Source organism: Somniosus microcephalus, chromosome 6, assembly GCF_052327205.1.
Source record: "Somniosus microcephalus isolate GS21.2 chromosome 6, FLI_Smic_1.0, whole genome shotgun sequence".
Lineage (NCBI taxonomy): Eukaryota > Metazoa > Chordata > Chondrichthyes > Squaliformes > Somniosidae > Somniosus > Somniosus microcephalus.
The window spans coordinates 227540562-227564254 of record NC_140992.1 but is presented as its reverse complement, the minus strand read 5'-3'; the positions used below and the strand labels follow the sequence as shown (position 1 = coordinate 227564254).

At 42.0% G+C, this 23693-nt stretch overlaps 1 protein-coding gene across 3 annotated transcripts in view; it reads left to right on the top strand.

Annotated features, from left to right (window-relative positions):
• phkb (phosphorylase kinase, beta) overlaps window positions 1–23693 on the top strand; it is a 337093-nt gene that overhangs the window by 151405 nt on the left and 161995 nt on the right. For all 3 annotated transcript variants that reach the window (XM_085991512.1, XM_085991511.1, XM_085991510.1), the window contains 3 exons: window positions 2172–2229; window positions 10787–10864; window positions 22480–22638. In XM_085991512.1, coding sequence (XP_085847638.1) covers window positions 2172–2229; window positions 10787–10864; window positions 22480–22638 — 295 coding nt within the window. The remainder of the gene's footprint in view (window positions 1–2171; window positions 2230–10786; window positions 10865–22479; window positions 22639–23693) is intronic.

The following is a 23693-nucleotide window of genomic DNA, read 5'->3' as shown; positions in this document are numbered from 1 at the left end:
AACAATTTTACTGGAGTTCTTAAAGGAAATATCGGACCTTGTTGACAACGGAAATTCTGTGGAAGCATTATTTCATTGAGCGAATGGTCAATCTATGGAATGGGCTCCTTCGGGAGATGGTGGGAGCGGACAATATTGATTAATTTACATGCAAATTAGATGGATCTCTTTCAGAGAATAATATTTTAGGATACATTGGAGACATGACATGGTAAGTGTAGCATGCTTGGGGAGGAACAGGTGACTTTGGAACTATGGTTCTTAAAGATTTTCACCACTGGGGTTCCTCGTCTGTTGTAGACTAATTGGTAGAGATTGATTGCTATGATTAGTCAACAACTCCATTATCGTTATATCATGCAACTATCAGGATGAATAAAATCTGAGACCCTCCTGATCTGTATGATTCAGCTACTCGCTGGCTAAACCCAATAAGCCATCTGGAGGACCGCTGCATGCATTCTTAAATTGCAAAATATTTCTACCTCTGCGATAGCATAGTTTCTGTAGCAGGATCCATTTGAGTTTTAATTTTTGAAAGCTTTTTGTGATTGTTTGCAAACACAAAATGTCATGAATCTTATCATGACTCATGAAGTAACACTGGGCGGCCAGCTGGTGGCGCCATCCAAGGAGTATAAATACTCGGGCGTGGGCCCAGCTTGCTCAGGATGTTTCTGTAACCAGGAACTAGTGATGTAACTAGAAACCTCATGGTTTTGAAACAGTTGATTAAATTGATGTAAAAAGACTACTGAGCCTTGTTTTATACTCAAACCAAGTGCTCAGTAGTCTGTTTACATCACAAAACAATGGCTTTTAAATTGCATTGTAGGATAATGTCTTTGTATGCTTTTTGCCTATCACTTTTTGGTCAATCAGATGTTTATCATGCATAGAAATTCATCACCATGTTTGGAAACTATTAAATCGTACCCATATGTCACGTGACTGATTAAAAAAAAGAAATATACTGTTTGTGAAAAGCATAGAGTAAAAATTGAATTTTTTCTATGTCCACAAAGTTTACAATAACTTAAACACCCCACCCCACCCCAAAAACATGTCCTCTTTGTAAATATTGTAACTAGCTTATTAAAGTTAAAGGGTTCCAACATGTCTCAAATGCTGTCATTGGGCTTATGGAGACTGCACCTCGGGACAAACACCAGCTCCCAGTGTTTATTTGTCATCAGCACATCATCTTCAAATGGTTCCTGAAAAATCATTCTTAAAAACTTTTGGAGAAAATTATTATTAATTTTTTTTTATATTTACCATTGCTAAGGTTTATTTTGTGTTTAAAAACCAATAAAGATGTTCATATGAAATGGCTCTTAATTTAGTTTTCTCATTAGAATGCCCATTCTTTTTTACAATTGCTAGCTAAGACGAGCAAATTTTACAGAGCGTGTTCCTGATTATTACCTGGTTGTTTAATCTTACCAACAAATAAAACCTGAATTTGGATATAGCCCACTGTCAATGATTATATGTAAAACTTTTGCCTTTCCATACAAATAAATGTAAGTGCAGCTGTTGTAGTCTCAGTTCTAACTTTTCACCAAAATAACCCTTGCTACATTAAACATAGAAACAAGTCACTATAGGTTGCCTTTCCTCTGGTTGATCAGCTGATCGCTTCCTGTTGCTGACTCTCAGTCGCAAAAAGGTTTCTATTTTATTACAATGGACAAACTTTTGTTCGAATCTACACTGCGTTTTATAAAAATATATTTTCTCCTATCCTCATTATTTGAAATGACCCAAACTTGATGTTCAAATTCTAAAAGATGAATTTTTAAGAATAATATCTGCTTTATTATAATCAACTTCTATTTAAGCTGACATGAATCTTGTCATTCATGTGGAAATGACTTGTGAAATGATACTGGGCGGCCTGCTGGTGGCGCTGTCCAGGGAGAGTATAAATACTCGGGCATGGGCCCAGCTTGCTCAGGACATTCTTTAACAGGAACTAGTGAAGGACACAACTAGATCTCCATGTTGAAAAACGGTTGATTAAAGCCTTGTTTAATACTCAGACCAAGTGCCTAGTAGTTTTCTTACGTCATAAGCTATATCCATTTCTAAATCTACTATTAAAAGCAAATTGCAGCAACACTGTTCATGAACTTAATAAAATATTAAAAATGATTTTTCTTTTCTAGCTGTTTGATGGCATTGAATGTGAATTTCCTCTCTTTTTTATTTACTTGATAATTGACGGTGAGTAGAATTTGCAGATTATTTTATTTGGAAAGAAATTCTTGCTTTAATGTATTGAAAATGTCACTTTCGGATTCATGTTTTACCAGAAATCTAAAGTTTACATCAGATTACCTGGCTTGCTATACAAGGAGCACAAGCAATATTGAAACTTGAAAATCACAAATAGACTGATTTATGCTCAGAAACACTGGGGGTACTTTTGAGTGTGGTCGATAGTGTAAAACGGGTGATATTGATTCAACCGCCCATTATACATTACTCTCGATTTTCACTTCCATTGACTTCAAAAATTGGGAGAGATGTGTAATGGCTGGCTGAATCAATATGCTTTACACTCGCCCAAAGTCAAAATTACCCCCACTGTGAGAAACATTTATCGTTACAGAAACTAATTCATTCAAAGTGGATTGAAAAAGTGAATGAAAATAGAGTAATTAAAGAGAAACTGTTTCTAATGGCTGAAGGGTTGATAACCAGAGGGCACAGATTTAAGGTGATTGGAAAAAGAATCAGAGGCGACACGAGGAAAAACTTTTTTCACAACGAGTGGCTAGGATTTGGAATACACTGCTTGATCAGGTGATGGAAATATACTCAATAAGTAGGTTTCAAAAGGGAATTGGATAAATACTTGAAGGAGAAAAAAATGCAAGGATATGGGGAAAGAGCGAGAGAGTGGGACTAACTGGATTGCTCTTCAAAAGAGCCAGCGCATACTCCATGGGCCGAATGGCCTCCTTCTGTGCTGTACTATTCTATGATTCTATATAAATCCTAAATATTAAGGGAAAAAACCTGTTCATTTCATTTGGTTTGAATGATCTGTAAAAGTAGCCAACAATAGATTTTTATTGTAAATCCTAACAATCTTTAATACTGTTTCCAAATAGAACATTGGATTTGTTTGTTAATTATAGGCAAAACTGAAATCTGTTTTGTAAAGTAGCTTTTAAAGACAGACTTGGATTTATGTGGTGCCTCTCACAACCACTGGATATCCCAAAGCGCTTTACAGCCAATGAAGTATTTTTTGAAGTGTAGTCACTGTTGTAATGTAGGAAAGATTACAGCAGTCTTTAAAGAGTAGTGATTGGAAAACTGGCACAGACACATCTCAGACATTGCCCCAACTCTAGACTAACATGGCTATTTATTCCCTACTTGCTGGCTCTACAAATGGCTTACGTATTGTCTCGTGACCTAGCAAGAACACCGATGCTAGATTCATCAGATAGATCTAAGATTTAAATGACAGTAAGCATTTCTTTTTGATTTGTTCTCGGGATGTGGGTGGCATAATTCCTAGTTGCCCTGAGAAGGTGAAATGCTGCAGTTCTTAAGGTGATTGTGCTCCCATGAGGGCATTAGATAGAGAATTCAAGGACTTGACAAAGTGGTTGTCATTTTCTTGTTGGCAATGGTCATTGCCGAACACTTATGTGGAGTGACTGTAACCTGCCACTTGTCAGCCTTAGCCTGGATGTTGTCCAGGTTCTGCTAAAGGTGCTGATCACCACCTCCTGTTCCATCCTTAACCGACAAATCAGTACTCCTCATGCTGAATATCACTTGGATGAAGTTCTGAGGGAAGCAGGGGTACAAAATGTACTCTGGGTGGGGTACTTCAAAATTCACCACCGACATCGGCTTGTTATTTCCACCACTGACCAAATTGGCCAAGCCTTTGTTTGAGACTTCATGGGGTTCAGAGTTACACTAATCCGATGTTGGCTCTTCGAATATGACTATGTCAGGTTGTCGCTTGATTAGTCTGTGGGACAGCTTTCCCAACTTGTGCATCAGTTGACCAAAAATGTTGACCAAGAGGACTAATGCAGAGTTGACTGTGCTGGGATTATCTTAATCTGATGCCTGGGTTATTGGTGATAAGTCCACCTTCTAATTATCTTACTGTTCTGCTTTGTAGCCTTTTATTTTATAGTTGAGTTGTTTGCTGTGTCACTTCAGAGAATATTAAGAATCAACCACATATAATGGAGTAGAGTTACATATACGCCTGATCAGGTTCGGGTTGCAGGTAGCATCGAGGTTATGTTACTGGACTAGTAATCCAGAGCCCTGGGCTAATAACCCAGAGAAGTGAGTTCAAATCCAATCACGGTAGCTGGGGAATTTAAATTCATAATTAGATAAACCTGGAATAAAAAGCTTGTATCAGTAATGACCATGAAACTAGGGATTGTTGTAAAAACCCATCTGGATCACTCGTGTCCTTTAGGGAAGGAATCTGCCATCCTTACCTGGTCTGGTCTGTATGTGACTCCATAAGAACATAAGAAATAGGAGCAGGAGTAGGCCATTCGGCTCTTTGAGCCTGTTCCGCCATTCAATGAGATCATGGCTGATCTTCTGCCTCAACTCCATTCACCGGCCCTATCGCCATATCCCTTGATGCCCTTACTGGTCAGAAATCTATCGACTTCTGTTTTGAATATACCCAATGACTGAGCCTCCACAGCCCTCTGGGGTGGAGAATTCCAAAGATTCATCACCCTCTGTGTGAAGAAATTTCTTCTCATCTCAGTCCTGAATGGCCTACCCTTTATCTTGAGGCTGTGGCCCCTGGTTCTAGACTCCCCAGCCAAGGGAAACATTCTCCTCGCATCCACCCTATTAAGCCCTGTAATAATTTTGTCATAGAGTCATACAGCACAGAAAGAGGCCCTTCGCCCCATCGCATCCACGCCGGCCATCAAGCCCTGTCTAATCCCATTTTCCAGCATTTGGTCCGTAGCCTTGTATGCTATGGCATTTCAAGTGCTCATCCAAATGCTTGAATGTTGTGAGGGTTCCTGCCTCTACCACCCTTTTAGGCAGTGAGTTCCAGATTCCAACCACCCTCTGGGTGAAAAAGTTTTTCCTCAAATCCCCTCTAAACCTCCTGCCCCTTACCTTGAATCTATGCCCCCTTGTTATTGACCCCTCTACTAAGGGGAAAAGTTCCTTTCTATCCACCCTATCTATGCCCCATATAATTTTGTATACCTCAATCAGGTCCCCCCTCAGCCTTCTCTGCTCCAAGGAAAACAACCCCAGCCTGTCCAGTCTTTCTTTATAGCTGAAGCGCTCCAGCCCAGGTAACATCCTGGTAAATCTCCTCTGCACCCTCTCCAATGCAATCACATCCTTCCTATAGTGTGGCGACCAGAACTGCACACAGTATTCCAGCTGTGGCCTAACCAGCGTTTTGTACAGCTCCATCATAACATCCCTGCTCTTATATTCTATGCCTCGGTTAATGAAGGCAAGTATCCCATATGCCTTTTTAACCACCTTATCTACCTGTACTGCTGCCTTCAGGAATCTATACACACCAAGGTTCCTCTGATCCTCTGTCCTTCCTAGGGTCCTACCATTCATTGTGTATTCCCTTGCCTTGTTAGTCCTCCCAAAATGCATCACCTCACACTTTTCAGGGTTAAATTCCATTTGCCACTGTTCAGCCCATCTAACCAACCCATCTATATCGTCCTGTAGCCTGAGGCTTCCCTTCTCGCTATTTAGCACTCCACCAATTTTTGTGTCATCTGCGAACTTACTGATCATACCTCCTACATTCATATCTTCGATGAGATCCCCTCTCATTCTTCTGAATTCAAGAGAATACAGGCCTAGTTTACTCACTCTCTTCTCAGACAACAGTCCCGCCATCCCGGGAATCAATCTTGTGAAGCTTCGTTGCACTCCCTCTATGGCAAGTATATCCTTCCTTAGGTAAGGAGACCAAAATTGTACACAGCACTCCAGGTGTGGTCTCACCAAGGCTCTATATAATTGGAGTAAGACTTCTTTACTCCTGTACTCAAATCCTCTCGTAATGAAGGCCAGCATACCATTTGCCTTCCTAATGGCTTGCTGGACCTGCACATTCACTTTTAGTGACTCATGTACAAGGACACCCAGGTCCCTTTGAGCATCTGCATTCCCCAATCTTTCACCATTTAGGAAATACTTTCTGTTTTTTTTCTACCAAAGTGTATAACTTCACATTTATCCACATTATATTCCATCTGCCATGTTCTCGCCCACTCACTGAGCCTGTCAAGATTCCCTTGAACATAGAAACATAGAAGATAGGAGCAGGAGTAGGCCATTCAGCCCCTCGAGCCTGCTCCGCCATTCAGTGAGATCATGGCTGATCATCCAAACTCAGTACCCTGTCCCTGCCTTCTCCCCATATCCCTTGATCCCTTTAGCCTTAAGAAATATATCTAACTCCTTCTTGAATATATTTACTGAATTGGCCTCAACTGCCTTCTGTGGTAGATACTTCCACAGGTTCACCACTCTCTGGGTGAAGAAATTCTTCCTTCACATCCTCTTCACAACTGACACTGCCACATAGCTTTGTATCATCAGCAAATTTGGAAATGTTACATTTAGTCTCCTCATCCAAATCATTGATATAGATTGTGAATAGCCGGGGCCCAAGCACCGATCCTTGCGGTACCCCACTAGTCAGAGCCTGCCATCCTGAAAAAGACTTGTTTATCCCTACTCTTTGTTTTCTGTCTGTTAACCAATTCTCAATCTATGCTAGTATATTACCCCCAATTCCATGTGCCCTAATTTTGTTCACCAACCTCTTGTGTGGGACCTTATTGAAGGCCTTCTGAAAATCCAGATACACCACATCTACCGGTTCCCCTTTGTCTACTCCACTAGTACCATCCTCAAAGAACTCCAATAGGTTTGTTAAACAGGATTTCCCTTTCATAAATCCATGTTGACTCTGCCCAACCTTACTATTAGTTTCTAAGTGCACAGACCCACAACAATGTGGTTGACTCTGAACTGCCCTCTGAAATGGCCTAGCAAGCCACTCCGTTGTAACACAATAATAATAAGAATAAAACCAGACGGACCACCCGGCATTGACCTCTGCACCGGCTTCGAACATGACAGTCGGCCCTCCAAAGTCCTCCTCACTAACATCTGGGGACTTATGCCAAAATTGGGAGAGCTGTCCCACAGACTAGGCAAGCAACAGCCTGACATAGTCATACTCACAGAATCATACCTTTCAGCCAGTGTCCCAGATTCCTCCATCATCATCCCTGGGTATGTCCTGTCCCACCAGCAGGACAGACCCATCAGAGGTGATGGCACAGTGGTATACAGTTGGGAGGGAGTGGCCCTGGGTGTCCTCAACATTTAATCCGGACCCCATAGCTTCAGGTCAAGCATGGGCAAGGAAACCTCCTGCTGATTACCACCTACCGCCCTCCCTCAGCTGATGAATCAGTACCCCTCCATGTTGAACACCACTTGGAAGAAGCACTGAGGGTAGCAAGAGCACAGAATGTACTTTGGGTGGGGAACTTCAATGCCCTTACCAAGAGTGGCTCGGTAGTACCACGACTGACCGAGCTAGCCAAGTCATGAAGGACATAGCTGCCAGACGAGGACTGCGGCAGGTGGAGAACCAACACGAGGGAAAAACCTACTTGACCTTGTCCTCACCAAGCTACCTGTCGCAGATGCATCTGTCCACGACAGTATTAGTAGCAGCAACCACCGCACAGTCCTTGTGGAGACGAAATCCCATCTTCACACTGAGGACATCCTCCATTGTGTTGTGTGGCACTACCATCGTGCTAAATGGGATAGATTCAGAACAGATCTAGCAGCTCAAAACTGGACATTCATGAGACGCTGTGGGCCATCAGCAGCAGTAGAATTGTATTCTGCCACAATCTGTAACCTCATGGCTTGGCATATCCCTCACTCCACCATTACCATCAAGCCAGGGGACCAACCTGGTTCAGTTAGGAGTGCAGGAGAGCATGCCAGGAGCAGAACCAAGCATACCTAAAAATGAGGTGACAACCTGGGGAAGCTGCAACACAGAACTACGTGCATGCTAAACAGCGGAAGCAGCATGCTATAGACCGAGCTAAGCAATCCCACAATCAATGGATCAGATCAAAGCTCTGCAGTCCTGCCACATCCAGTCGTGAATGGTGGTGAACAGTTAAACAACTAACCGGAGGAGGAGGCTCCATGAATAGCCCCATCCTCAATGATGATGGAACCCAGTACGTGAGTGCAAAAGACAAGTCTGAAACATTTGCAACCATCTTTAGCCACAAGTGCTGAGTGGATGATCCATATCGTCCTCCTCCTGAGGTCCCCATCATCACAGAAGCCAGCCTTCAGCTAATTCGACTCACTCCATGTGATATCAAGAAACGGCTGAGTGCACTGGATACAGCAAAGGCTATGGGTCCTGACAACATCCCGGCTGTCGTGCTGAAGACTTGTGCGCCAGAACTAGTTGCGCCTCCCACCAAAGCTGTTCCAGCACAGCTGCAACACTGGCATCTACCCAACAATGTGGAAAACTGCCCAGGTATGTCCTGTCCACAAAAGGCGGGACAAATCCAATTCGGCCAATTACCGCCCCATCAGCCTACTCTCAGTCATCAGCAAAGTGATGGAAGGTGTCATCGACAGTGCTATCAAGCGGCACTTACCAATAACCTGCTCGCTGATGCACAGTTTGGTTTCTGCTAGGCCACTCGGCTCCAGACCTCATTAGAGCCTTGGTCCAAACATGGACAAAAGAGCTGAATTGCAGAGGTGAGAGTGACTGCCCTTGACATCGAGGCAGCATTTGACTGAGTGCGGCATCAAGGAGTCCAAGTAAAATTGAAGTCAATGGGAATCGAGGAAAAATCTCCTGGCTGGAGTCATACCTAGCACAAAGGAAGGTGGTTGTGGTTGCTGGAGGTCAATCATCAGCACCTCAGGACATCACTGCAGGAGTTCCTCAGGGCAGTGTCCTAGGCCCAACCATCTTCAGCTGCTTCATCAATGACCTTCCCTCCAACATAAGGTCAGAAGTGGGGATGTTCGCTGATGATTGCACAGTGTTCAGTGCCATTCACAACTCCTCAGATATTGAAGCAGTCCATGCCCGCATGCAACAAGACCTGGATGACATTCCGGATTGGGCTGATAAGTGGCAGGTAACATTCGCGCCACACAAGTGCCAGGCAATGACTATCTCCAACAAGCGAGAGTCTAACCACCGCCTCTTGACATTCAACAGCATTACCATCAACATGCTGTGAGGTCACCATTGACCAGAAACTTAACTGGATCAGCCATATAAATACTGTGGCTACAAGAGCAAGTCAGAGGCTGGGTATTCTGCGGCGAGTGTTTCACCTCCTGACTCCCCAAAGCCTTTCCACCATCTACAAGGCACAAGTCAGGAGTGTGATGAAATACTCTCCACTTGCCTGGATGAGTGCAGTTCCAACAACACGCAAGAAGCTCGACACCATCCAGGACAAAGCAGCCCGCTTGATTGGCACCCCATTCACCACCTTAAACATTCACTCCCTCCACCACCGGCGCACCGTGGCTGCAGTGTGTACCATCTGCAAGATGCTCTGCAGCAACTCGACAAGGCTTCTTCAGCACCTCCCAAACCTGCGACCTCTATCACCTAGAAGGACAAGGGCAGCAGGCGCATGCGAACACCACCACCTCCAAGTTTCCCTCCAAGTTATATACCATCCTGACTTGGAAATATATCGCCATTCCTTCATCGCCGCTGGGTCAAAATCCTTGAACTCCCTCCTTAACAGCACTATGGAAGTACCTTTACCACAAGGAGTGCAGTGATTCAAGAAGGCGGCTCACCACCACCTTATCAAGGGCAATTACGGATGGCCAATAAATGCTGGCCTTGCCGTCGATGCCCACATCCCTGGAATGAATTTTAAAAAAAAGTTCCTTTCCCTGAAAGACATCAGTTAATTAGTTGGGTTTCATGGTCATTTGTCTGGTGTGAGCCCACAAATTGCCATGGTGGGATTTGAAATCATGACCAGTCCAGTACCATAACCACTGGGCTACTGTAACCAAATGACAGAGCAGCATAAGTATCTCAATAACTGAATGTCGTGATTGTAAAACATGATGTGATCTGTGTGTACATTTGCTACAAAATGCATGCAGAGATCTATATACTGATGGCTGAAATATATTTAGCATAGGGATGTGCATGGTTTGACAGTATAACTGGGCCATTCAATCTTATAGTATGTTACATTAATCAGAATATCAAGGAGGTGTAATGTCTAGGAATTAAACCAAATGTGTACATTTCCAAATCGCATGAGATTTGTGAACTTGAATGCATGCATCATTGTGTTGCTACTTTGGAAGGTATTGTGTTTATCTATGGTACTCCTTATTGGTTAGACATTGGAAATTTGTTTTCTGCTTTCACTATACTGTAAATGGATAGTAATTTTGCTGTTTTAAATAGTAACTGATTTGGGACATGAGAATCTTGTCACTGTATGCAGGTTCCTATATAAAATAGATCTCTAAAGCATTAAATATGGTGAAAAATACTTAACAGGCATAACATTGTCACGGCTGATGTTTAATATATAAAATTCTATATAATTTATATAAGTATACAATGAATTAAAGGGAAAGCTGGTAAAAATATTATAGGAGAGTAAGTGGTTTTTAAAAACAAATTAAAAAGGTAATAACTTGTTTTCTACAGGAGTATTTAGGGGAAAACCTGATCAAGTGAAAGAATACATGAAACTCCTTGAGCCATTGCTTCACCAGTCATATGATGGTAAGGAAGCACTTTATATTCCTCATGGTCATATAGAGTCTACTCTTTATGTTTTTGGAGTATGCACAGAGAGAATTACAAGCAAATTTGATGTAGGTTTAATACAAAATTTTGAACAAAACCATTTGTGAGGTTACTTTATAACTGGATCATTTACTCACATTTGTCCTGGTTGTACTTGAGGTAACAGCATTATGTGTAGCCGGTGAGTTGAGAGCTCATTGAAAATGTGATTTTACGCACCGCAGGGTCACTCACCAACACAAACACGCTTCTTATTTGTAAGCCCAGTGTGAAGTTAAGCTTTCTTGCTTACGGCTACAACAGGTTGGTCTGTTGATCCATAAATAAAATATGGGGGAGTGTTTTTAATAAAATCTGAATCTTACAAACACAATTTGGTTGGAGTTCGTTTCAATGGAAAGCTAATTAATAACTTCTCTTAAAAATAATTGATTTTTAATTGTGAGTCGATGGAGTTTTAATTTTGTCTGGCCTTCCATTGCAAGACCTGCGAGGCTCAGCACCTGCTGTAGCTGTGTTCCCCTTCAATTGGTGCCTCTGGGGAGGTTCCCATCCTCCATTCGGTTCTTCCTCACAACAATGCATCTGATTAAATTTGCTTCCCAATTTTCTGTATTGCTGTTCATCCATATTCTGACTTGTGCCACCTCTGGAGCACTCATTTTAAATAGGCTTTGAACCTGCTACCATTGTACTGATCAAAACTTCTAATTTTCTTTTAATGAATGTCTCATTAAGATGAGAATAGCACAGTTCTCCATTTACGGCACCCAGTATCAGCATCACGTACTCCCAGGTGAGGTTTAGCTTTGTCTAGACGCAAATTACATTTTCCATTTATCTGCCCAAAAATGCGTTTTAACTGGAATCTATTGCATTAGTGTGAATCTTCCATCTCCTATACCAGTCAGTATGATGTCTTCGAGTGAAGTTGCCAAAGTGTGCTGAATTCTGTACAGTTTTCTTTTTGTTGCAGATGTGTGTACACTAGAAACTATATTGTAACTGCCCAAAATAACGTCACATCAGAAGGATTCTTACAACCAGTGGAGACAGCAAACTTTCATCCAGTCAGACGGATTGAAAGTCACAGTAATGTTCTTTCACAAACGTGAAACCCACTGTGTTACTGAGTGCCTTGTTGAGTTCTTAATAAAAAAGGTTTAATTCCTTACTTTGTTGTAGAAATTTACTTGAATGTCTAAATCATAGCATTGGGGTGGGGGGGGGGGCGGGACATCAAAGAAAAAAATGAAGGAGAGTGTCCAGGTTACATTCAATAGGACTGTTAGATTCAAGTCAGTATCTAAGAAGCAAGTGGATTAAAACCAGCATTGTGTAGTTCAGCTCTTCCTTTTGTGCAGCTTATAAATCCCTATATTACCATTTTGAAAGCCTGATCATTCTGTTAGTGATTGTATTCCCAGTGATACACTCCCATCTCACCAGGAAAAGGGCCTAAACAACCAGTCCTCCATTGTGGTTGCCAGATTCCCAGTCATGCTTAAATTTAGCTTGCTGGGAAAATTATGACATCGAAGAAGTTGATCTGACAGTGCTGTGTTCCAGTTCATTTGTGCTAGGGCATTAGTGTGTCTGGTTTCCAGGAGAGCTCCCAGCAGGGCTATCTTGCAAAGAATCCAGCTACTGACTAATATGAAGCAATTAATACAGCACATTGTAATTGTTAAACATGAACATGGCATTTTCATTATTTATTGGTAAACTGGCTTAAAGCCATGATGAGGTTTCTCACATAACTATCTGACCAAGGGCCAACGCTGTACGGAGAGGGCATCTCTCTGCAACAGTTGTACCTTGTTTCTTGCAGCAAAACGAAGGACTCAGCTAAAAGTGGTGAGTCATCTATAATTTGCCACCAAAAAAATGATTTTAGAATATGAAACTCACCTTTTATAGAGGACTCAAATTTATCTGCATTTTGGCAAAAGCTGAACAGATTTTTACAGTGCAAATGACTATATTACTTAGCCAAAATAATAATTAATTCCATTATCTGTGCTTTTTCTCAAAGATTTGAGATCCAGTATTCAAATTCAACTATTTGCTATGGCACAATCTTGGGACTCCTAGCTAGTACAGCAAAAAAAAATAGAATTTGAAACCCATGGTTTAATTTATTGAAAAAGCAATAGACAGTGATATTGATTCATTACAATTCCTCCCATATGCCTACTTCATGCTTTTTTCTTGCTATGCCTCAGTTCTCCCTCTGTCCTCTTAGCCTGTTATACTTCTTTATCACACTCTGAATCTGCCTCCCCTCTGTCCTTTCCATATTGTTTCACTCTTTTTAATGATGCTGCTGCTTCCTGCTTTTGCTCTCACAGAGAGAGATATTCAGGGTAGATTACAGTCTAGAGAGCTTTACCATCTGTTCTAACACTTAGTGACCTGAATGTTACAAATAATGGTAATAGACTGATTTAAGTCTACAAAGGAAGCTGGGAGGCTGCACTTACCAAGAGGATTCACTGCTAGAACAAAAGCAGAGGGATCAACGTTATTTTATAGTGTCAAATAAAATGAGTAAATGGAGGCATGATGGCTTAGGGAGGATCTTGGCTACATGTGGAGCACGGAGGACAGGGAAAATGGCTTCCTGTCAGGAAAGTAACTCATGCACTCAATGCCCACAAGCAACATCTGTAATTTTGCATATAGTGTATATATATTATTCCTTTGAAAATGAAGGGAGAAAAGCATGACCCCTTTCGTTATGCTCACAATCTATTTCAATTAACCTGATGGAACTGATTAAAATATTTGACCAACCAATCCACCCTGCCTGCTTTAAGAAAATCACTTCCGAATTGAATCCCATTTCACAAATATTTTGAGTAATCTATGAAATAATAGCCCGTATCTCGCAGCCCCTACAGGCCGTGTAAATTCTGGGTTTTCGTGCGCACGCGCGGAAACCTGGAACTTGTGAACTGCCAAGAATCTTCTTGACAGATCCAACGCATCCCCGGGAAAAGGCCATCCACGGGCGGAGAGTTCTGCTCAGCGAATGCCCGTGAAGTTCTTACGTCTGGTAAAAGCAGGCCTGCTTTTACCAGCGTAAAGAGTTTAAATGAACATAAAAATATATTTTTTTCAATCATTTAAACACCTACAAAATAAGGTATGGTTATTATTAGCCCCTTTAAAACATTTAAATTTATTTTTCAAAAAATTAAATTTTTGTTTTAAATAAGCTTAAATATGTAATTTTAAAAATGTATTTGATGAGTACATGTACTTTTTGGGGTATTCCCATTCATGCTTATGGGATTTCCATACATACGGAATCCCCATAAGCATGCATGGGAATCCCGTTCTTTCATTTGTTGGGCCAGTCCACGTGATCCCAGGGGCGCTTGCGAACCGCGTGTGCCCCAGGGATACGTGGGCCTCTACCTGTGGGTACCCGGAGAGGCCCGGGAGCGCGAGTCTCCGTGGATCTCGAGGCCCCAGGTAGGCGCGGGTCTTCTTTGCGGATTGGAGGCATTTCCCCGCGGGAAGCCTCTTGACATGAATCAACTGAGCGGCCTGCGGGTGGCGCTGTCCAGGGAGAGTATAAATACTCGGGCACGGGCCCAGCTTGCGCAGGACGTTCTTAACAGGAACTAGTGAAGGACACAACTAGACCTCCATGTTGTAAAACAGTTGATTAAATTGACGTAAGAAAACTACTAGGCACTCGGTCTAAGCGTTAAACAAAGCTTTAATCAACTCTTTTACAACACCTCCGACCACAAATTCGGGCCATTAGCCCGGAATTTGCATTCAGCAGCGAAGTGAAGGTTTTTGCTGCTGGCTCCGAAGTACACTCCGCACAAGGATTTCACAATCCCTATGTCGAGAACTTAGAGTTTTCCGACCTTCAATTCAACGGAATGTAATGGGGATCCCCTTGTTCGAAATGCTGTGACGTCAACAGGCTGCCAAAGCAGCCAATCAGAAGGCAGAATTCTCACAGACCGCGAACAAGGAAGTGAGTAAGCCATTAAAATTCTAACTTTTAAAAAATGTTAGAGAGAGCAAAAGAAAGATTGGGGCTCTCACATGGGGTAAAGGCAAACCTGAAATAAAGATGGATACACTTTCATTTTAAAATTTTGAAAAAGTTTCTTAAAAATGTGAATTTTTATTGAAATGGACAAATTTCATACTGCACAAAATTAAAATTAGTTTTCCAGGCAATTAATATTTGTTTAGCAGTTAAAACCCCAGTTACATCTAATCCCTTTGGGTCTAACTTTTAGTGGAAAATTTAACAGCGTAATTACTGTGGAAGAGCCGTAGTTTTCGTCAGTTTCAATGATTTGGCTGATTACACAGATTTCAGGCTCTGTGGGGTGGTGGAGGTGGGGGCGGAGGCAACACAGCGCAGCCTGTTTCAGAACTGTCAATGACTGTCTGCAACTTCGGGATTTCAGGTGCCAAATCCTGAAATTGCGGTCAGTTTCAAAGACGGAATGACTGCGAACGCTGCCAGTTCGCTGTCATCCTGACTGCAAATTTCAGGCCAATATCTTTAACGTAGTGCCTACAACCTCATGTAGACCCGATTTGTTTCACCAGAAAACATTCAGTGAGTGGCTGTGACAAATCAGTGGTCCTGGATGCTGACCTGGACATTTTGATGATTTGAAATTCAATGCCAGCCAAAGAGACAGCAGTACAGTACTTACCTCATACTGAATTTTAATATGAATGCCGGAATGGAATTAAAAGGGTAAATTCTACCATGTAGAAGAATTTTTATAAAATCATTGCAGTAGAATAACCAAAAGAGAATACTTGTTATTGAAATGACTGTCCTACCAGTAATGTTCTTATTTCAAAATTAGTTGCACATAATGGCCCAGAACTTGGTGTCGGGGGCTTGCCGCGCGTGCAAGCCCCCGATGTGCACTTACCCGGCGCGCCGACATCTGAAACCTGGCCCGCAGTGGATTTCCTGTCAGTGGCCCGGTTCTGATGTCGGCGCGCTGTGCTAACCTGACCCAGCGGCGTAGTTAGTGCAATCTGCCGGCTGGGATCAGGTGAGCACTGTTCAGCCAATCAGGGGAGGGGAAACTTCATTCATAAGTTTGAGAGTAAGAACTGTCAAACTCATGACAAGTACTGCACCCCAAAACACTACTTAAACTTTAAATAAAATTTTAAAAAACATCCCAATCATTAAATTAAGTATAAATAAGTTTTTTTTAAAATAATTTAAACAATAAAATTTTTTTGGAAAAAAATTAATTTTTAATAAAAACGGTCTAAAACTAAACTTACCTTATTGTAGATTCTTTAAAATAATAAACCTGTGGGGAAAAAAATTCTAAATTGCACTAAAACACCACTTACCTGTAAAAATAAATACTTACGTGTGCTTTTTACAAGCCTTTACACATGCGCAAATCCCCCAAAACAGAGGAAATCCAAGACGCACGCGCTGCCCCCTACAGCGCACGCGCTAGCCTCTTCACCTCTTGGGTTAGAGGAGAGGAAATGCTGGTTTTCAGCGCATGCGCTGTGCATGCTGAAAACCGGCATTTCCTCCGGCCAGATGCGTGAGTACCCCTTCCGTACTCTCGCGTTTGGGGAGGAATTACTGCCCCAATAAAAATATATAGAAGTTACTACATGGAAACAGGCCTGTTGGTAAAGGTTGGCATTTACCCTCCACATGAGCAAATAATTCTAATCACATTTGCCCACCCTGTTCCCATATCCCTTCAACCGCTTTTGTTTCACCCCCTCTATCCAATATAATCTTGAATGTAGACCCTGGAAGTGAATTCCACAGCCTTAAAACTCTCTCTTAAGAAGTTTCACCTGCCCTATGTTCTAAATCGCTTACATTGATTCTTGTATCTATGGCCCTTCATTTTTGACCCTTCAACGACTGGAAACAATCTGCTTCTATGTACCCTATCCGATCCTTTCATAATTTAAAAAACTTCTATTATGTTTCCCCACAACCTATGTTGTTCTAATGAAAAAGACCCAACTTTTCAAGTCTTTCTTTGTATTTGTATTTCCTCATACCAGAGAGTATATCCTAGTAAAATAGCAAAATACTGCGGATGCTGGAAATCTAAAATAACAACAGAAAGTGCTGGAAACACTCAGCAGGTCAGGCGGCATCAAGGAGAGGAGAAACAGAGTCAACGTTTCGGGTCGAACCCTTCGTCAGAATTGGAAAAGGTTAGGGAGGAGAGATTTTTAAGCAGGGAGGAGGGGAGGAAAGAACAATGGGAAGGTCAGTGATAGGATGGAAGGCAGGAGAGATTGAATGACAAAAGGGATGATCGTGCAAGGCAAAAGGAGAGGTAATGGGACAAGTTAAGAAACAAAAGATGGCTCTAGATGATGTGTGGATGACAATGGCAGCAACATTAACAGCTAACGTGTGAGGAAACGAGAAAAAAAAAGAAATACAGGAAACTTTGTGCTATCCGGCACCGACGGGACCGAGCTGTTGCCGTCCCATCAAAACTGCCGGACGAACCAGCGCTAATGTTGAAACATATGGAGATTTTGAGCTCCGTATCTGGCAACAAACCCTGTTGCTTAGCAACAGCTTCTAAACAGTCGGCCGTACCTTGCAAGCGTCTCTGTAGCTTAGCAACAGCTTCAGCGAGACCTTGCAGAGCCTGACTGGTGAAAAAAAAAACAACGAAAGAAAAAAAAACAAACGAAACGGCTCCTGATTTTTGCCGGTGGCTTTTGCATTCCGGACAGTTAACCTCCGGATAAACCAAAGTTTCCTGTACAGTGGCCAATTTATAGTCTGAAATTGTTGAACTCGATGTTGAGTCCTGAAGGCTGTTAAGTGCCTAATAGAAAGATGAGGTGCAGTTCCTCGAGCTTACGTTGAGCTTCGTTGGAACAATGTGAGAGGCCGAGGACGGAGAGATCAGAATGGGAGTGGAGGGGAGAATTAAAGTGACAGGAGACCGGAAGCTCAGGGTCATGCTTACGGACTGAACGGAGGTGTTCCGCAAAGCGGTCACCCAATCTGCATTTGGTCTCCCCAATGTAGAGGAGACCGCATCGTGAGCAGCGAATACAGTATACTAAATTGTAAGAAGTACAAGTAAATCGCTGTTTCACCTGGAAAGGCGTGTTTGGGGCCCTGGACAGTGGGAAGGGAGGAGGTAAAAGGACAGGTGTTGCATCTCCTGTGCTTGCATGGAAGGTGCCGGGCGAAGGGGAAGGGGTGTTGGGGGTGATAGAGGAGTGGACCATGGTGTCGCGGAGGGCGCGGTCCCTTCGGAATGCTGAAAGGGGCGGGGGGAGGGAGAGGGAAAGATGTGTTTGGTGGTGGGATCACACTGGAGGTAGCGGAAATGGCGCAGGATGATCCGTTGAATGTGGAGTGAAAGGTGAGGACAAGGGGAACCCTATCATGGTTCTGGGAGGGAGGGGAAAGGGTGAGAGCAGAAGAGCGGGAAATGTAACGGACACGGTTGAGGGCCATGCCAACCACGGTAGAGGGGAATCCTCAGTTGAGGAAAAAGGAAGACATACCGGAAGCACTGATATGGAAGGTGGCATCGTCAGAACAGATGCGGCAGAGATGGAGGAACTGGGAGAATGGAATAGAGTCCTTACAAGAAGTGGGATGGGAGGAAGTGTAGTCCAGGTAGCTGTGGGAATCGGTGGGCTTATAGTGGATGTTGGTCGATAGCCTATCCCCAGAAATGGAGACAGAGAAGTCGAGGAAGGGACGGGATGGACCATGTGAAGGTGAGGGAAGGGTGGAAATTGGAAGCAAAGTGAATGAAATTATCTAGTTCAGGGCGAGAGCAGGAAACGGCACCAATACAGTCATCAATGTACCGGAAAAATGTCTCCTCCCTAACCTTTTCCAGTTCTGACGAAGGGTTCAACCCGAAACGTTGACTCTGTTTCTCCTCTCCTCGATGCTGCCTGACCTGCTGAGTGTTAACAGCACTTTCTGTTGTTCTTTCAGTATCCAAGTAAAACAGCATTGTACCCTTGCAAAAGACTCAAAATCCTTCCTAAAGTGTGGAGCCCAGAACTGCACAGTACTCTAATTGTGGTCTTATTATGGTTTAATATGGACACATCATTACCTCTTGATTTTAATATCTTGTCTTATATAAACTGCCAACAAATCACCCCTGTGTGTTTAACTTTTTCAACTGGATTGTCCATATTCTTGAACATAAAAAGATGGGCATTTTACGTGTAGAACAGTCTACAGGGAACAGGATAATATTCTGCCTGCTGCTAGATGCTGTAATAAAATCAATCTCAAACAAAATGAAATGAAAGTTCTAGAGGGATCGCACTTGATAGCTGTGAAAATTATTTGATACAGAATTATTTGAATCCATGGAAAAGGACATTTTTATTTTACGCTGGTGATTGATGAGGTTGTCACCTGCTTTATGTTAAACAGCTTTCAAACAGTATTTTGCAAGAACATTTGTTCCATTGTAGTTTACAAAAAACACTGAATTTTTTTTAACAGATTTATAAATTTGCACTACAAACTTTTAAAAAAATTGACAGATGAGTTTCAGGGACTAGGTACAGTACTACAAAGTACAGCTGATAATTTGAAGGTGAAAAATTATGCTTTATTTTAATGCACAGTGTGATCTTGCATGCTAGAAGTGAAATATAGTTGATATAATTATTGATTTTGTAACCTCTTGCAAAATTGTACTTATATAACACCAAAAATTTGCAACAGTGAACTAAAGAATATATCGACGTTGGAAAGAAGGGGGTATTGCCTATTTTAATCTGTTTAAATTGTCAACTAGTAGCATACATTAATATAGATAGTACAGACTATATACTGATAGTAAAGAAATGTTGAAAAATCTTGTACAGTATTAGGACAGGTCCAGCCACACAAGTCCTATGTCTCTTTTTAGTAAGAGTCCAGGTCCTGTATCATTCAATCTCACAGCCTTAGTGTACCCAAAACATAACAGTAATGTATTTTGTTTTTAAATTAAGGAAAACTGAAATGAATTAAAACAATATTTGGAGTCACTTGCAAGCTATAATTCAGTCTTTGGTGTCAGAAGGCATTCACAAAGGGCTCAAGATTCTCTGCTTTGAGTAATGACTTCATCTGAACGTAATTGAATTGCAACTTTGCAGCTCAGCCCAGGGATCTATTCTGTATGTATTTGCAAAGCATCTTCCCCTTTAGTTTACACTAGCTGAGCTATAAATATGAGTATTACTTGATTTTCACAATACAAGTTGGCAGACTTGCCACTGCGATTACCACCCACTTCTTCCTACGGTTCTCTGTAGGAAATAGTAGCCATGGTGTGGGAAAGATCTCTTGATAGCCGTGAGCACATACATTTTTTTATTTTCTGCTGCTGCAGGGAAAATTAAAATTTTAGGAACAAGTAGATATGAGGTAGATTTTACAAAGTAGCGCTTCTGGTGCACAGCTTTGCATAACATTCCGGTGCTCTAATTCTTCAAACTGGCTGCTTCCTCCCTGGGTATTGTGATATTTTTATGTCTTTGCATATGTACAACTCCGTGACCTAGTTGATTCTGTGCATGTGACATTCTGTCCCCCACTTGCTCCATGCATACCCAATTTTGCCCTCCTTACAGCTAATCCAGATTAAATTCAAAATACGACTTGGCTTCTGATACTGATTCCCTGGCTTTGGGACTTTAATCTCAGCAGCCACATTCACTCTGTGTACCACAGCGTATGGCAGTTCCCTGTGCTCCAGTCCCCACACTACTTCAAGATCCTTCAATGCCCCCAGTTACTTAGAACACCACTCCATTGCTCCCAATCGCCTACCCCATCCAATGTTTCCACCTCCCTAATGCTTCTAGACCCCAGCCACCTCCAAGTGCAACTACAACCTCATCTCCTGAACATTTGCAGGCCTCATGCTCAAGGCCTACCAAATGATCCAAGGCACCATTCTTCTTAAGGGTGTTCCTGGGGCCCAACTGCCTTCCCTTCCCACCCCCAAGTTATTTGAACCACAAGACTACACTTTTCCAAGACATTAACCCCTACAAAATGCTCCCACCCCCATCTTCTATCCTCTGCTGCTGGTATCATACCAAGCAGAGGCCCACACCCGACATCCTCTCTTCTAGCCTTCGACCCCACTTTCTCTCTTGCCCTCATATGTTCCTGTAGCTCTCAGAAAACTCCCCCCCCCCCCCCACACCATCTCCAATCCTGATGCCCACTTCCAACCCAGTACTTGTTTACTTCCATCTTGCTGCATACTCTTTTGGAAAAAAAGTAGTTGATAGAAATTAAGTACATTAATTAAAGAACATATGAAAAAGCCATAGAGACTTTGAAACATACAGAAGAAAAGAGTTGAAGAAAAGCAGAGGTTTATAGAAAGAGTACGTAAGAGAGTTAGAGATAAGTGAGAAATACAGAAACCACAATAAGAGAAGTGTGTCAGAGCCATATAGACAGAGGGACACAGAAAGAATTGGAGTGGGAAAGAACCAGAGTGACAGTTACAGGAAGAGAAACAATTTTTAGTTTTGTTCATGAGCAATTCTACACGAGATGAACCAGTTGTATTTTTAACAAGTCTGCTTCAACCACCTACAGTAGTTAGTTCCTGTAATATTGCACTTAATCTTGGAGAGACATTGTACTTCTATCATGTGCTGAAATAATGTTATTGCTTTTATCATGTTGGAATGACAGTACCATCTTCAAAAGAAATTTGCTGGGATGTTTTTTCCTGCTGATGGAACATCAATAGACAATTCTTTTGAGAGTGTCTGGAATATTTCAAGAAACTTAAATTCAGTACAGGAGGATTTTTATAAATCAAAGATTTCAGACTGTCACTTTAATTGACTTTTTATATGGTGTATGTCTATCAATCTTGCCTTCTGCTGTGGTATGTTGCTTAGTTCTAGTGCTTCATTGTTTAATTTGTAAATAAACATCAAAGTAATTTAACAACAACAATGTGCATTTATATAGTGCCTTTAACGTAGTAAAACATCCCAAGGCACTTCACAGAAGTATATAAACCAATAAGATCTGGTTTGATGGGGGCTATTTCTGCATTCACCTTAATAGGAGAATTAGTGGGAATCTTTTGTAAATTCCAGTATGCAGTATTACTGCAAAATAGATTAATTACTAACCCTGTTAATTGTTAATCTTGCAACATTACATATCATAATCTAAAATGTGTACTCCAGATAACAAATGGCACAGTTTGTTTGGGGGTTCGGGGGGCGGGGGGGTCTGATACAAAATTTGAAAGAGAAAACAGTATTTGAAACTCTAAATTGTAACAGTTATCAGTGTCATTTTATTTTAAAACTAAATTGTAAATTCTGTACAGTTGGAATCAATCTGGTTAGCAGAATGTTATTGCAATAAGAATGACAAAAGAAATATGGAGATCAATTTACAACTTGCCTCCAACCCCACAGCTGGTGGGTTCTTGAAGAATAGCCTGACTAGTTTCTATTTTGAATATAAATAAGTTTCTTCTTCAGTTTGTTCTGAATATTAATGAGTTTTGTGATGCATATGCTTAATCCATATCTATTCCTTAACCCTACAGCCTTTGCCATTGTACCAAAGTACTATTATGTGCCGGCAGATTTTATTGAATTAGAAAGGGCATCACCTGGCAGCCTAAAGCGTTTTCCTAGCAACTCTGGACGTGATGGAAATCTTTTCTTATGGGGACAGGCCTTGTATATAATTGCAAAGTTGCTTGGTAAGTAAAGTAGTTTTGTTAGCTAAACCCATTAAATTAGTAACCAACAACAACCTGTATTTATATAACACCTTTAATGTAGAAAAACATCCCAAGGTGATTCACAGAAGTATAAGGAAAAATCAACACAGCCAAAGCAGCAGCAGAGATTAGGAAATGTCTTATAGGAGGGTCTTATAGGAGGAGAGGGAGATGGAGAGTTAGAGGAGTTTGTGAAGGGAATTCCAGAACATGTGATCTAAGCAGCTGAAAGCTAGGCAAAAAGAGGGGGGGATACATAAAAGGCCAGAGTCAGAAGAATGGAGAATAGGGTAGCGGTGTTGTAGGACTGAATGAGGTTTCAGAGATAGGGATAAGGCCATGAACAGTTATAAACACAAGGATGAGAATAAGATACTGGAGAATCAAGAGCCGATATAGATCAGCAAGGACTGGGGTAATGGATGACCAAGACTTGGTGCAGGACAGAATACAACCAGCAGAGTTTTGGATGAGCTGAAGTTTGCGGAGAGTGGCGGATTAGCGGCCAGCAAGGTGAACATTAGAGAAACCAAGGCTGGAGGTGACCAACTCATGGGTGAGGGTTTTAGCAGCAGATGGGCTGAGGTAAGGGCAGACTACGATGATGTTCCAATGGAAGTATGTTGTCTTTGTGATGGAAAGAATGCGGAGTTGAAAACTCAGCTCAGGGTTGAGCACGATGCTGAGGTTGCAAACAGTGTGGCTCAGCCTGAGCGAGTTACTGGGGAGTGGAATGGAGTCAGTGGGGGCTGAAGGCGAAGGCTTTGATCTTTCCGATGTTTAGCTGTAGGAACTTATGGCTGATCCAAGACTGCATGATGGACAATCAATCTGATAGCAGAAGGTGGATGGTTCGGTTTGAGAGAAGTGGTGGAGAGGTAGAGCTAGGGGTCATGTGAAAGCATGCATGTGAAAGCTGATCCCATGTTCATGGATGAAGTTGCCAAGGAGCAGCAAATAGATGAGAAAGAGGAAGAAGCCATGGATGGATTCTTGGGGACTCTTGAGGTGATGGTGTGGGGGTGGGAAGAGAA